Below are 15,993 nucleotides of genomic sequence, written 5' to 3'. Positions count from 1 at the left end.
GGCATAATCATCAAAAGACAGAGCATTTGGTAACTCGCATAGCCAGCATGGTTCTGATACTGGTATTGGTTTATTATTGTCATGTGTTCTGAGACAAAGAGAAAATATTTATTTTTGCATGCTATCCAGGCAAATCATACCATACATGAGTACAACAGATGTACAAAAGAGTACAAAATAAAGGAGACAAGATTGCAGAATATTGTGTTATAGTTGCAGAGAAAGTGCAGATAAAATATTTCCAATGGGCACAACAAAGAAGATTGGGAGATTGCCTGATCCTCTGCTTTGTGCAAAGCCCTGCAGTAAGCACACAGGAGCAGCAAAAGATCCGTTTCCTCATGAATCATAATGTGCATTTCCATCATCAGCTCCTGCCACAAACCCTCTCCATCATTGATGCATGTATATTTTTCATTAAAAAAAATCCTATTTGACATGATTCAAATAAAGTTTACAGATCTCTAAAGCAGCTCAATGGGGTTGTAAGAATACATTTATAAGATAATCAGGAAACAAAAGAACATTGAGTGATCATTTCCCAGGGAACATAACTTAGGCCTGTCTGACTTTAAAATTGGCAGCATTTTTCAGCTGCAAAGTAATTATTTCGTTAGGAGCGTGCAGAATGCAGAATAGTATTTCAAATCCATGAGTAATCAATAGCACTGCTTTTTGTAGAAAAATAAGTTATCATTGTCATTGAGCTGTATAATGAAAAAATACAAGAGTTATTCACTCGTATGTTTTTAATGAATACTCTTGTACAGTTGCTCAGTTGTCTTCATCCATTTACAATCGCTTGAACTGTACTGATTTGATTATTTCTTGCATAGAGTTTGTACAGTTCGGTGTTTGCTATTTTTAAACCAAGCCTCTTTTCCTTTTTTAAATTTCCCTTGTTCATTTTATAATTTACCATTTATTGTGACCATGATAGCATGGTGCAGATGAATGAACTAGGGATTCGAGAAAGCCTCAGTAATACTCAATATAGATATTTAATTTTATTTCAAATTTTATCTCAAATTTGTGAAGAACAATTCCTGGCTTTGTCCACACTGCCATTTGGAGAGACTGAGGGTGTGGGTCAGAAAGGTGCCTCTATGCTTTAATTTATACTTATTTGGCTGTTGCAATGTTACATGTACAACTGATGAAACTTGCCCAAATCAAGTGCCCGAGAGATTGAAAGCCGGCTTGAAGCTTCAGTGAGATCCACAGCTTCCAACTTTGAGAGTTTCTGTCCATCTTGTAACTACCATATTGCTTTTGACCTATTAATTTTCCAGGGATCATGAGCATGAATCTCAATATATTTTTACACTATTCAATACAAAATTGTCTCCTAGTTTAATTGTTCTCTGGAACAGTTGTATAAACTGGCAATTTTAAAAACAACTCTAAATCAATATTCACCCTTGTATTTATTTAATTTGTTCTGTTTGAACCTTTGTTTACATGGCTACTTTTTAACCAAATTATCTTATTAGTAGCTAAATGAATATTTGTTGTTTTCAGTAATTTAACTGATGTACGTGCTGATGGTAAACATACATGTGGGGCAGGAGCTGGCAAGTGATAGGTAGATCCAGGTATGTCAGATAGAGGAGAAAAGGGTGGGGATGTTCACAAAATCTGGAGGCGATAATGTAGAAAACAAAGGCCTGCAGATGATAGGAAAGAACGGCAAAGAGAGAAATGTAGAACCAGAGGGAGGGACGGTGGGTAGACAGAAAATGAAGTGGGGAGTGAATAGGGGCTTGGAGGAGGCAAGGTTGAGTTATGAACAGAAGGAGGTGGTGGAAGAGGGGAAAGAAAGGTGTGCAAGAGAGAGCTTTGGTAGATCAGAAGGAGAGGGGGGGGAGAGGGGTGTGGAGTGTACAGGAGACCTCCATTTTTTCATCTCCATTCAGGGACCTACGCCATCCTTCCAAGTGAAACTGAGGTTTACATGCAACTCCTTCATACTTCTCTATTGCATTTGATACACTCACCCCTCCTTGTGTGAATCCACCTATCTCTTGCCCTTCCCCTTCCCCTCATCTTTTTTTACCACCTATCTGCCCACTTCTTCAGTCTTGAAGAATGGCCCTGACCCGAAACGTCGTCTGTCCATTTCGCTCCACAGATGCTACCGGACTTGTTGAGTTCCTCCAGCAATTTGTTTTTTGTTCAAGATTCCAGCATTTGTAGTCGCTTGTGTCCTTAGGAATAACATTAGTACAATAGCTCCACCTGGCTGTAACAAGACAGCACTGTCTGAGCAGAAAATGCTAAATTCTCAACAGCATCTTGAATTATCGGTATGTCTTTATTTTCATACCCAGAGCAAATCATTTCAACACAATTTGATTTAAATAAACTGTGGCATAGAAGAGAGTTTTTCAGCTAAAATAGTAGATGGCGCGATGTCGCAGCGGTAGAGTTGCTGCCTTACTGTGCCAGAGACCCGGGTTCGATCCTGACGATCCCCAGAACACCCGGAGAAGAGAGACACCTACGACAGACTCTTATTCATAGACTACAGCTCTGCCTTTAATACCATTATTCCATCCAAGCTTATCACCAAGCTCGCAGGACTTGGGGTCAGCACTCATCTCTGCAACTGGATCCTCGGCTTCCTGACCCCAATCAGGGAGGATAGAGGACAAATCATCCTCCACAATAATCCTCAACACTGGTGCTCTGCAAGGATGCGTTCTCAGCCCCCTTCTTTACACCTTGTACACCCACGACTGCGCGGCCATGCACAAATCCAATTCAATTTCAAATTCGCCGACAACACCACCATTGTAGGCCAGATATTAAATAATGATGAGACAGAGTACAGGAAGGAGATTGAGAACCTCGGGTCCTTGTGTCGAGACAACGTTTCTCTCAACATCAGCAAGATAAAGGAGATAGTGATCGACTTCAGGAAGCGAAGCGGTACACATACCCCAGTTTGCATTGATGGTGCCGAAGTAGAGATGGTCAAAAACTTCAAATTCCTCTGAGTCAATGTCACCAACAACTTCTTCTGGACCACCCACATTGAAGCAACGACCAAGAAGGCACACCAACGCCTTTGCCTCCTGCGAAGGCTTAGGAAGTTCAGCATGTCCCCTACAACTCTCACCAACTTCTACAGATGCACCATAGAAAGCATTTTATCAGGATGCATCACAGCATGGTTTATGAATAGCACCATCCAAGACCGCAAGAATTGTGGACGCAGCGCAGGCCATCATACAAACCAACCTCTCTTCTATGGATTCCATTTATACCTCACGCTGCCTCGGCAAGGCCAGCAGCATAATCAAGGACGAGTTGTACCCTGGCCACTCTCTCTTCTCCCCTTTCCGATCAGGCAAAATGTATAGTGTGAAAATGCACACCACCAGCTTCAGGGACAGTTTCTTCCCAGCTTTTATCAGGCAACTGAATCATCCTACCTCAACAGAGAGTAGTCCTTCGGACTTTGCTGGCTTTACCTTGCATTAAACATTATTCCCTTATCATGTATCTATACACTGTCAATGGATTGATTGTAATCATGTATTGTCTTTCTGCTGACTGGTTAGCATGCAACAAAAAGCTTTTCACTGTACCTCGGTACACATGACAATAAACTAAACTGAACTGAAACTGACTACAGGTGCTGTCTGTATGGAGTTTTACATTCTTCCCGTGACAGTATGGGTTTTCCTCCCATACTCCAAATACGTACAGGTTTGTAGGGCTTCGATAAAGATTGTAAATTGTCCCTAGTGTGGAGGATAGTGCTAGTGTACGGGTGGCTGGTCGGCACGGACTCGGTAAGCTGAAAGGCCTGTTTTCATGCTCTATTTCTAAACTAAAAATAATTTTCTAATAAAGCACCACATACGCATGAGCTTTTATATGGTAATATAATTTTGAGGTCTTCAGCCTGAATTGCCTTTTCCTTGCAGATTACTAATATTTGCAAGTACTTTAAGCGTATTTTCACTCATAACTCATTTTTATTTGAAGGATTGGCTTACTAGTGAATGGTTACTTCGTGGTTGTATCAGGAAATATGTTTTTTCTTAATGTAATTCAATCCCAGTTTAATGTTACCTGTTGTAGTGAGATCTGTTGTGCAAGTAAGAATTTCATTATTCTATTTGGTACATATGAGAATAAAACACTCTTAACTCTTGACTTTCTTGATGCTGTGGTGGATGCAATTCGCCAGTTTTATCCCTTTATCAGTTCTGTTTTCAGTTTATTGTCACGTGTACCAAGGTACAGTGAAAAGCTTTTGTTGCAAGCTAACCAGTCAGCGGAATGACAATACATTAGCAGTGCTCTTACGCCACCAACATTAAGAGGGAGGAAAGAGATGTAAGCAAAACAACGAAAACCACAGTCACTAACTTGGAAAGATTATATCCTATCATAGTTCAGGCATTTTTAAACATTTATATTTGTAACAGTGGTTGTTCACACCATAGGTACACAAAAAAGCTGGAGAAACTCAGCGGGTGCAGCAGCATCTATGGAGCGAAGGAAATAGGCAACGTTTCGGGCCGAAACCCTTCTGCAGACTGATAGGGGGTGGCGGGGAGAAGGAAGGAAAAAGGAGGAGGAGGAGCCCGAGGGCTGGGGGATGGGAGGAGACAGCCCGAGGGCTAAGGAAGGGGAGGAGACAGCAAGGGCTAACAAAATTGGGAGAATTCAATGTTCAAGCCCGCAGGCTGCAGACTCCCCAAGTGGAATATAAGGTGCTGTTCCTCCAATTTCCGGTGTTGCTCGCTCTGGCCATGGAGGAGACCCAGGACAGAGAGGTCGGATTCGGAGTGGGAGGGGTAGTTGATGTGCTGAGCCACCGCCACCCCCTATCAGTCTGCTCTCGGGCTGTCTCCTCCCATCCCCCAGCCCTCGGGCTCCTCCTCCTCCATTTTCCTTCCTTCTCCCCGCCACCCCCTATCAGTCTGGCCCTTGCTGTCTCCTCCCCTTCCTTAGCCCTCGGGCTGTCTCCTCCCATCCCCCAGCCCTCGGGCTCCACCTCCTCCTTTTTCCTTCCTTCTCCCCGCCACCCCCTATCAGCCTGAAGAAGGGTTTCGGCCCGAAACGTTGCCTATTTCCTTCGCTCCATAGATGCTGCTGCACCCGCTTTCTCCAGCTTTTTTGTGCACCTTCGATTTTCCAGCATCTGCAGTTCCTTCTTGAATACGTTGTTCACACCATGTTTGTTCCTACAGCAATCCTTTCTCTTACCTGTTGCAACATCCAGTGAAGCAAATTCAGTAATGTAATGTAATTCACAGCAAAGTCTCTGGAGCCTTTGACATTTGTGGCTATTCAGATAAAATGAAGAACTGATTTACATTTTAAGAATAACTACTCCTTTCACCATGACCCGTTTATTTCTTTATCTTAAGCAATTCTTAATAAACTACCAGACTCTTGCTTTGATATTTTGCCAACCAATCAATGTCTGTCCTTGTGGCCTGGAAGACAAAGCATAAAGATAAAAGTTAAAAGAAATGCAAGCTAGCACTTCTCTGATATCTGTGGTAAATTATTACAACGGAGATATATATATGCAATTACAGTGAGGCAAAGGAATTGGGAGTGTTAAATGGAACAAGCATTGTATAACTACATGTTAAGACTGAATTTTGCATCAGGGTTTCCAAATTAAAACACTTTGTTTCAAAATAGTTTTGCTTTTGCCACTATTTAATTTTCTTCAACTGAGCAAAATTTTCCAGAACACATTCTACTTTAGTTATGTAACAGTTCGTTTTTGTAACCTGCAAAGTTTAATTTATCTTAAGCAGTGTGCAGTGTTTTTACCCGGCAAAATCCCCTGGTAGACTGGGCGTAGTTTTATATAGTCCAGACCTTACATTTGTTTACATGCTTAGGGCTGCCAGGAGACGCGTGAGGAACTGGGACACCGGGATTAAACCTGGGCCCTACAAAAACGGCGATCTTACCGGTCCTCTGTGAGTAGATGCTGCTAAACCCTGGGTCCTTCATTTTCCACTTTTTTTCCCCACCCAATGGGTAACTCTGTCTTTTTCCTCTTTTTTCTTGCCCCCGTGTAGCCCTTGCACTTTCCAGGAGGATGAATCAATTTGCCCTCGGTAATGACCTGCATCTGTGATCACCACCACCCTATCAGGAGGCATGATTCAGATGATATCTCCATGCTAGAGTGTACCCTTGTGGTAAAGGTGCAGTGATAATTATCTCTTCCACCAACTGGAACAGCTAACAAGAATGTGCTAAGAGTCGGTTTTGAGTGTCAGGCAGGCTCTGAGCTATATCAATGTAAATTCATGGCCATAAACATCTACTCTGCTACTTTCTTAATATACAATGTTTCTGTTAATAATAATTGGAGCTTTTCATAAACTGATTAACAATACTCTTATTAACAGTTCTTCATACAATTATATCTAACCAATAACATTATATTTGTCCTGATGCCTAAACTGAGCTTTGCCTTCACACAAATCTGTCCTCTTCTCCCAGCACCCCCCTTCCCCCGCCCTTGCACATTTTTGTTTCCAGCACTGGCAGGTATGCTGTTTCTTCCAACCAGCTTTGCTGTTCTCCTGCTGTCTCGTTGTGTAGGTTATTCTCTGCTTCTCTCCATCTCTCCAGTACCACAGTGCGAAGCGCCTTCATTCTGCTGCTAATCGTTAGCACCACATGGCTCTTTGGGCTGATGGCTGTCAACAACAGTATCCTTGCTTTTCACTACCTCTACACTGTCCTCTGCTGTTTTCAGGTAACTCCCACTAATCATCTGCATGGCAACATATTCTAAGGTGACCTGTCTGAGTGATGGAATTCAACCCATTATTTTCCTCGTGTGATTATTACTGTGAAAACTGTTTGACATTTGCAGTCAGTGTAAGATCATCTTGTGCATAACTCATCTTTTATTGTTTTATTGAAATTATCTTTTTCTCCTATATATTTGAAGTTGACATGGTTCCATTTCAGTGTTACCATGTCTTGTATGACCTACCCGACCAATGAAAGGCCAAAACCGAGTGAATGTAAAGAGGATGTTTCCAGTAGTGGGAGAGTCTAGGACCAGAGGGCACAGCCTCAAAATAAAAGAACATACCTTTTGAATGGAGATGAGGAATTTCTTTAGCCAGAGGGTGCTCAATCCATAGAATTCATTGCCACAGATGGCTGTAATTGGAGCCATTACGGACAATTGTTGGAGGCCAAGTTATTGGGTTTGTTTAAGCGGAGGTTGATGGGTTCTTGATTAGTATGGGTGTCAAAGGTTACGGGGAGAAGGCAGGAGAATGGGGTTGAGAGGGGAAAAATAGATCAGCCATGATCAAATGGCAAAGCAGAAAAGCCTAATTCTGCTCCAATGTCTTATGTTGCCGAATTGCAGTGTTTATATGCATCTGTGTTAAGCAAAATTTGAATCGTCACTTGTCCGATGCATACATGCGCAATACAGATTATGTAACAATATATTTTCAATCAGTCCTGAATATCCTCCATGCTTGTAAAGCCTAATGGGTTCAATAATATAATACTTAAATTACAAGATTGTCAGACAGTGGTTTGAACCATTGATCCAGAGACACAAATTTAAATCCCACAAAGGCAGCTCGGGAATGAGATTAAATAACTAGAATAGAATAGGTCACTCGGATAAAATATCAGCATTGTGGCAATTGTAAAACTCATTTCCCCAGCAAATTAATATTTGCTTGTGTTCAATATCTCCTCAATTATGAGAGGGTGGGAGAAAAAAATTGTCATCAAAATTTCAGTTGCATTAATTTGTATGGTGCTTGAACTATTTGTCAGATTCCTCAGCTGAAGAAGTACTAACCTTAAGTCTACATTGTAAGGTTTTACAGGATAAACAGCAGCTGGGCAAAGATTTATGGTTCAGTAGATGCAATATGTGTGGAAGATAGACACTAAGTGCTGAAGTAACTCAGCGGGTCAGGCAGCACCTCTGGAGAAAAAGCATAGGTGACGTATCGGGTCGGAACCCTTCTGCAGACTGAAGGGGGTGGGGGGAACTGGAGGTAGGAAAATGCCAGACCAAATCAGGGCCAGCAACAGATGACCAAGGAAGGGTGGAACCCACAATGGCCCATTGTTGGCTGGGGGAGAGGTGATAACGAGAGGGATACAGGGATACGGACAGTGGAACTAGTAGAACGATTAGGGTGAGAGGAGGGGAGGTGTGAAAGAGGGAATGCAGCAGTCATTCAAAATTAGAGAGATCAACGTTCATACCGCTGGGTTGGTGTGACATGTGTGATCTATTGTAAAATCAGTCCACTCAAAATACACATCACATTCATTACCACATCATTCTTGCATGGAGATGGAATTTGCATTTCATTGTAAAGTTAGAACAGTAAGTGATTCTTATAACTGACCCAGTGGCAGAATTAATTTTGAGTTGACAGCATGACCGCATTTCAATCTTCTACAGGGACTGGCTATCCTGGTATTGTTTTGCATCTTAAATGAAGAAGTTCAGGAAGCCTGGAAATCAGCTTGCCTCGGGAAGAAAAACCAGGCTGATGACACAACACAAGTACCTCAACTCTCGGTAAAAAACCTTCTGATTTTAATAATAGGGCTGCCCTAGTGAATACGAATAGTATTAAGACACCAAACTGGTTCCCATTCGTTGTTGATGAAGCTCAGAACTGTGGTATTTATTTCTTGACCATGCTTACTTTTTTTTGAGTCTGAGGTCCCATTCCCCATTTTGTCCCTTAATGATATCTTAGGATCAGAATCACCCACTTTAGAAATGTGTGACTGGTGACCACTGGGTATTACATTTGAGTTACCCTGTGAACTTTTATTAGTTTTCTAGGCTAAGGAGGACCCATTGGATCCCGTCCCCTCAACGCATGGGGGGGGCAGAGTGGGGGAGAGAGGGGCGGGGGAAAGAGCGGGCAGGCGGGGAGGGGGAAAATGGGGGGGGAGAGAGGAGAGGAGGGGAGAGGGGGTGAAGAGAGGGGGGAGAAAGCTGAGGGGCCCTTGGGGTGGGGTAAAAGAGAGGCCCGGGGGGGGGGAAGGGGGGAAGAGCCTGGGGGAAGCTGCAGTTCCAGCCCACTTGGACTGCGTTCTGGCATCTGCTCTTTTCTTCAAGCCACTGTCCTTTCTGGGGGGGGGGGGTGGGGGGGGGGGGAGAGCTTACATTCAACTCGCTGCGCATAGGAACATAGAAACAGCAGGCCGCGAGGAGCAGAGCCATTGTGACATCATCAGTAAGACCATCTCGTTTATTTTCCAAGTTATTTGAAAGTTTTGAACATTTTCATAAATAACTCGAGAAATAATGCATGAAATCAGATAAGGCTATTTTTGACATCACGGCGTAAATCTCTATCGGAATATGTAAACATTTCACCGTTTCCGCGTCATGTTTTCGAGGAGATGTGAAACGCACATGAACATCGCACAAATACACACACATCCAAGATCAGAGTTTTCTAAGTATAGAGATACACTCAGCAAATTGCAGCCGTCAGGCATAATGTGTGCACAATATTTATTTTATCTCCTAGAGTTCCCACCCGTACAATAACGCGTCATTGTTTGAGGAGAGCGGCCTGCATCGGATAACACTTGGAACATCAACGATATCTTCAGTGAGCACTGCCCGATCTGCACCAACTCACTCCAGCCAGCCTGGCTTTCTCAGGTACACTGGCAAGACTTCAGTTTATGAGATCGCAATAGGGCTCTTTCAGGAAAGGAATCAATTATACCAGCTATTAGCAACAACCTAAACTCCCCAAAGTTTTGCACAAAATAAATAGAGCTCTTCTGAATCTGAACATGAGATCTTTGATTCAATTACCACCAAAAGCAATTTGATAAAATTGAAAATTAGGATGTCGCTGTTCAATATTTGTTATGGCATGATTGACATTGTAGCTAAGCCTGCAATATTTTAAAAAGGAACTCCGGGTTTACCCAAGGAAAGACACAAAATGCTGGAGTAACTCACCGGGTCAAGCAGCATCTCTGGAGAAAGAGTTCTCCAAAGATGCTGCCTGACCTGCTAGGTTTCTCCAGCACTTTGTGTCCATGTTTTGTTCACCATTGCACTCTTCTAGCACAAGGGAATGATTTATATTCCTTTTTCCAGTCAATGAGCAAATCGTCCATCCTAAGCTGTAAGGTATGGTTTCTAAAGTTTCCAAAAAATACTTTTACCGTCCCATTTTAGATCTGAATTTACACTTGAGTTCCAAAAGCAATACGCAAGTTGTGTTTAAAGACAAAATTCTGACTGAGCTTTGATGTCACAGCTGTGGAAAATAAAACAACTTTTTACTTGTTTTCTCGGCACTCCATTTATTTATTTGCTTCCTTCAGAGAAAACCTGCTCGCACGACAGGGCTCAGCCTTGGATCAAACCTTGTTGGGTCATGCTGGGCCCACTGACATAGACGTCGCAATGTTTCATCGGCCACAAGATGCAAGTGGAGCAGCAGGTGAGATGGTTTACAAAAGATATTCTCTGCCCATAGTTTATTTTCAGCAGGTTTCATGCTTTCACAACACTGAACATTCATGTATCAGCTAACCATGTTGGTTGTGTTCCCTTAGAGTTGTGTTTTGGTTGTTTGCCCATGATTGATCACATAAATATCCTGAAATTAATAAAATCTCATACTAATCACAAACTGTTTGTTACGTATAGCTCCCCCTATTGATTCTATCTGACATATAAGCGAGTTCAGTATTCCAACTGCGCATGCCCAGGTTATAGGTCACTACAGATAAACATTGGAGGGTGTGGATCTGCTGTGCGTTATCTTTGGTTATCAGACCTTCGTTTCAGTGAGTGCTTTATCCTTCGTACTGCTCAGTGGGGTCGTGGTCGGGGTCCATGGTCTCGGGGCGCCGGGGAAGTTAGCCGGCCGCTGGGTGGGGTGCGCGCGCGTGGTGCTGTGGCGACTCGACTGGACGAGCAGCATTGACGGAGAAAAGGAATGGGTTCCTTGGGAATAGGAGCGGGGCCGGGCTGGAGCTGGCGCCTCCCCCCCCCCCCTCGCTGGCCGGGGGGGGGGGGGTGGGGGCGGTTGTGGTCCAGCGGCCAGGGACACAGGCTCGACCCGGGCTGCGGATGAGGTGCGTGTTTGTGGGCGCTCTCCCCTGTCTCCCACTGGCATCTGCCCCCTCTCTCTCGCTGTTACACCCACTCTCCCGCTACCTGGCACCCCCGTTCCTCAGATTAATTCTATTTTTACACATAAATCATGAACAAAGATAAGAATTTACATACAGTTTATGCAGCCAGCGCTTCGTTCGATTTTTCTTTATAGGCACTGACCTTTGACAAATCCCATAATTTTTGCGTTTTTCAGAATACCTAACTCACTTATTCTGATGGAATATGTGCATGGCAATATAGCCATGCAATACCATTCATGGTAGCATCAGCATCACCCCAACATGCTCTCAAGAACAGGACTGTCCTTGACAAAAATCTGTCCTTGCTAAAGCTGATGTTAGCACGCAGGACTTAAGCAAAATTATTTCAATATCAAGTAATTTTCTCAAAGATTACAATCTGACCCTCAAACATATATATTTTTTAAATGGTCGTTAAATATTGACTTCTCAAGAGCTAATAATAGGTGTCACGTACCATGAAGCCAGATAAGAGCAATTAGTTCCTTCTTCAAAAGACATTAGTGAAACATTATTTCTGATAAACTGACAGCTTTATAAAGTACTTTTATCAATTCAAATTTTGATCCAAATTTATGACTCTCGAACTGCCTTGGTAGAATCTGACCTTTCGTCAAATGGATAATTAGTCCAGATCTGTGAATTAGCTGTCTAGTAATATAACATGTTTGAATAAGGGCAGTGAGACTCAATGAATTAATAATTTCTCACTAGTCTGTTTTATTGAGACAGCAGTGCACCTTTTCAGTTTAGCAACAAAATTGATGATTTTGACAAATTAATGGTAATTATTGGAGTTATTGGCAGATCCCTGTTTCACATGATTGTCGTCTCCATTGAGATAATCGACATGAATGGCACTATTATTTACACCAGCAATAATTTCTAATGTCTTGGCGACCAGACGTTTTCCTACCACTGATGACACTCACAACAGATTACAAGAATGCATCACTTAAGCTAAGAACATTTATATTATCTGATCTTTCATTTCCAATGGATTTTGCACAGACCATGATTCGGACACTGATAGTGATCTGTCGCTGGATGAGGAGCGTAGCGTATCGTTAGCATCATCAGAGAGCGAGGAGAACGAACGATATCGCGGGCGGTTTCCACGACGATTTAAGCGGGCAGCAAAGAGCGAACGGCTACTTACTGACCCCTTGCACACATCCACTAAAGGTGAGTAAAAAAATAATGGAGGAAAGCATAACTATCAGATCTAAAACAAATGAAGTTAATTTTAGCTGGTAAAATGGACTAGAATGATAAACCACCTGATAAACTTATTTGGCTTTTAATGGAATTTTACCAGAATACTGTCCTTTCTCCTTGGGGCTTAGGTTCAAATACAGTGCTGACCCCATTTCCCTATAAAAAATTAGATGGAAAACAATATTTCTTTATCTTTAAGACCCATGTTTGGATCACTGCAGCTGATTTACTGGATCATTTTACAATGCAAGTTTATTGTTGATGCAAAATAACTTTCGACTTACATTGAAAGTTAAGACTCAAAACTAACACCCAGTTAAATGGAGTGAGGCTGCCCAGAGGGCTTGGTTGCACAGTACTTTGGCATCACATCCAGTGCAATATCAAATCCTTCAGATTTGTGAATTGACCTAATCCTAAAGTAGAAACAATGAACTGCAGAAGTTGATTTATACAGAAAAATAACACAAAGTGCTAGAGCTACTCAGCAACATTCCTGAAGAAGTCCTAATCTGAAGAAGGGTCCTCACGCAAAACATCACCTATCCATGTTCTCCAGGGATGCTGCCTGACCCACTGAGTTACTCCTACACTTTGTGTTTAATCTCAATGTAATGTGTGGAGAACAGTGACACATAATTCTGAGGGGAGTTATGGGAATGTGGGGAGAATAAACTGGGGTTAGTGTGGGATTAGTGTAAATGGGTGCTTGATGGTTGGCACTAACTCACTGCATCAAGTGCCCGTTTTCATTCTGTATGTCTCAATATCTCTATAACAGTTTATTTGGTCATTATTATACTGTTATCGGTTGGAGTTTGATGTGTGCAATTTGTCTGCCGTGTTTCCAACTCTACAGCAGAGGCTGCATGTCAAAATAAAACATTTTGTACGATCCTGTGATCATGAATGGAGCTGCACAAAATCTTTCAGCTTGGCTCTAAATTCATCTTGTTCATAAAGACAAAAGGAATGGTTGGTTTTGAGAATAGATGCATTGCAATGACATTTAAAAGATATGAATTGTTCTGCATTAACATAGATGAAAAAGGATTTATTTTAGGCAATGAATATAAAGTTGTTCAAAACTAGATTATTGCAGCTCCAGCGACCTGTTGTATGGCAACTTGCACTCTGCCCCGCCCCAGGCATAAATTGTTCTAATTAATTCCTTACAATCCCAAATAATAATCAGTGCATGACTGGGACAGGCATGAATTCTACATAAGGTATCCACTAGAATGGGCTGGTGGATCAATCGTTTTCTTAAGTTCATAAGTGATAGGAGCAGAATGAGGCCCATCATTCAATCATGGCAGATCTATCTCTACCTCCCAACCCCATTCTCATACCTTCTCCCCATAACCCCTGACACCCCATACTAATCAAGAATCTGCCTATCTGCCTTAAAGATATCAATTGGCTTGGTCTCCACAGCCTTCTGTGGCAATGAATTCCACAGATTCACCCACCCTCTGAATAAAGAAATTCCCTCTCCCGAGGCTATGATCTTAGACTCTCCCACGAGTGGAAACATCCTTTCCACATTCACTCTATCCTAGCTTTTCACAATTCGGTACATTTTAGTGAGGTGTCCCCTCATCCTTCTTAACTCCAGCAAGTACAGGCCCAGTGTGTCAAATGCTCATCATATTTTAACCCACTCAGTCCTGGGATCATTCTCGTAAAACTCCTCTGGACCCTCTCCAGCGCCAGCACATCCTTCCTCAGATATTGGGACCAAAATTGCTCACAATACTCCAGATGCGGTCTGACCAGCACCATATAAAGCATTACATCCATGTTTTTGTATTCTAGACCTCTCGAAATGCCTTCCTTACCACCGATTCGACTTGCAAATTAACCTTTTGGAAATCCTGCACTTGCACTCCCAAGTCCCTTTGCACCTCTGATTTCTGAATTATTTCCCCGTTTAGAAAATAATCTACGCCATTATTCCTACTACAAAAATGCATGGCTCCACACTTTGCTACATTGTTTCTGAGGATTAGGTGAACAGAAGGAGCACTGGACTATTTTTTTCCTTAAGCATGGGCCTTCCCCATTGAGCTTCCTCTCACTTTGGTTGACACCACCGACTAGCCCTCATAATACCTTTAGAAAATTATTCCAATTTAAGCAAGAATTTTTATGCTTCAAGGCTAGAATAACTTTCTGGTTTTGAGAAAAAGGTTAGTAACGTGATTACATTTTAAAATGTGCCTTCTATAGATGAATGTAAGATTGCTGGAAGCAAAAGTTGGCAGGACTGCTTCTGGAGAAATTAATTGCCACAGGTCTCTGCGTTATCGCAATGCATTAGGTGTACAACATAGGATGTAATTTTCTAAAAGTACACGTAGAGGATTAATTATCTGCGCATGCTAATCTATTAATTGCTAATCTGAGCAGCTCAATTTAGCAGCTCATTATTCACTCACGACATTAAATGTCTCAACACCTCTTAAACACTCTTGTTACCAGAGATCACCTGTAAATAAATTGTGGCAGGCATATGCAGAACCCTTAAAAGCTTGGAAAATGCATTGAGAGTATTAATGGCTTAATTCTGCTCCTACAACTTATGAACGTGAACTTGCCAAGAAGAAACAATGAACTTATGGAGTTTACTGGCTCCCAGATTTCTTGCTTGATATTTGGAAATATCTTTGTGCTTGTACAACTTTTATTCATTTATTCTTCAAAATAAACATCAATATTAACAACTTAAATTGGTTCCGCATTTTGAGAAATTTGTCTTTACTGATTTGCGTAGCACAATGATCACCAATCAGGTGTGACATCACTTCACCTATTTAGTGGCATCTTGCTGTTATTTTTGACGCTCAGTACTCATCGGTCCTTTTTCCTTCTTTACCTTTGAGAATACACTACACAGTGGGAAAAAAATCCTGTGCTACATAAAGCAATTATTCAAATAGTAAAAGTAATTACTCAAATAGTAAATTCATGGCTTGCCGTTATTAGTCCCAGTGGACTAAATTTCATTTGATAACTCGTTAACATTTTGGTGACTTTTTAATAGGCTTCTCAAGTGAGGTTTTCTGTAGTTTGTATCTCTGGTAGAAGGTTAATTACATTTATTTGTCAGGGACATGTACAAAGATGATTAAGGATCCTTTATCATCACTTGGTGGATTGAGGTGCGGGAAGAATTGGCTTGAATTGTTCTCGTCTATTTTAGCAATGTAATTAAAGGAATGGTTTATATGAGGTGACAGACCTGTCAGCATTGAATCTGCAATACCTATTGAGTTTCAAGGTTGTACAACCCTCCCTCTATACATAAACCAGTTAACTATCACAAAATATAATTTAAGAAGAACAATGCTAATATTTCAACAAAGAGTTGGACAATAACAGTTTTGATTGAGAAATCATCGTGATATTTTGTGATTAGTACTGAAAAATCAATTGAAGAGATAGACCTGGAAGAACATTTTCACTAAATCTGTGCAAAAAAAAGTTGTTGCAAGGTACAATGACCTCGTAAATTATCCAATTTGGCTCAGAGGGAACTAACCAAAACACAACCAGGCTAGAACCTGATATGTAAAGGGATATGAGCACAAAGTG

The 15,993-nt window shown here is 41.7% G+C and overlaps 1 protein-coding gene across 4 annotated transcripts in view; it reads left to right on the top strand.

Moving 5' to 3' along the window:
* The window catches only part of celsr3 (cadherin EGF LAG seven-pass G-type receptor 3), a 209,611-nt gene that overhangs the window by 183,811 nt on the left and 9,807 nt on the right, over nucleotides 1–15,993 (top strand). For 3 of the 4 annotated variants that reach the window (XM_033037098.1, XM_033037099.1, XM_033037097.1), the window contains 5 exons: nucleotides 6,625–6,751; nucleotides 8,450–8,569; nucleotides 9,540–9,676; nucleotides 10,357–10,475; nucleotides 12,190–12,363. In XM_033037098.1, the coding sequence (XP_032892989.1) occupies nucleotides 6,625–6,751; nucleotides 8,450–8,569; nucleotides 9,540–9,676; nucleotides 10,357–10,475; nucleotides 12,190–12,363 (677 nt within the window). Of the gene's footprint in view, nucleotides 1–6,624; nucleotides 6,752–8,449; nucleotides 8,570–9,539; nucleotides 9,677–10,356; nucleotides 10,476–12,189; nucleotides 12,364–15,993 lie in introns of those variants that run through there. The other variant, XR_004414675.1, reaches the window with a different exon arrangement.

This window comes from Amblyraja radiata, chromosome 18 (genome assembly GCF_010909765.2).
Source record: "Amblyraja radiata isolate CabotCenter1 chromosome 18, sAmbRad1.1.pri, whole genome shotgun sequence".
Taxonomy (NCBI): Eukaryota; Metazoa; Chordata; class Chondrichthyes; order Rajiformes; family Rajidae; genus Amblyraja; species Amblyraja radiata.
The sequence above is the reverse complement of the archived record's forward strand: the minus strand, read 5'-3'. Positions and strand labels throughout refer to the sequence as shown.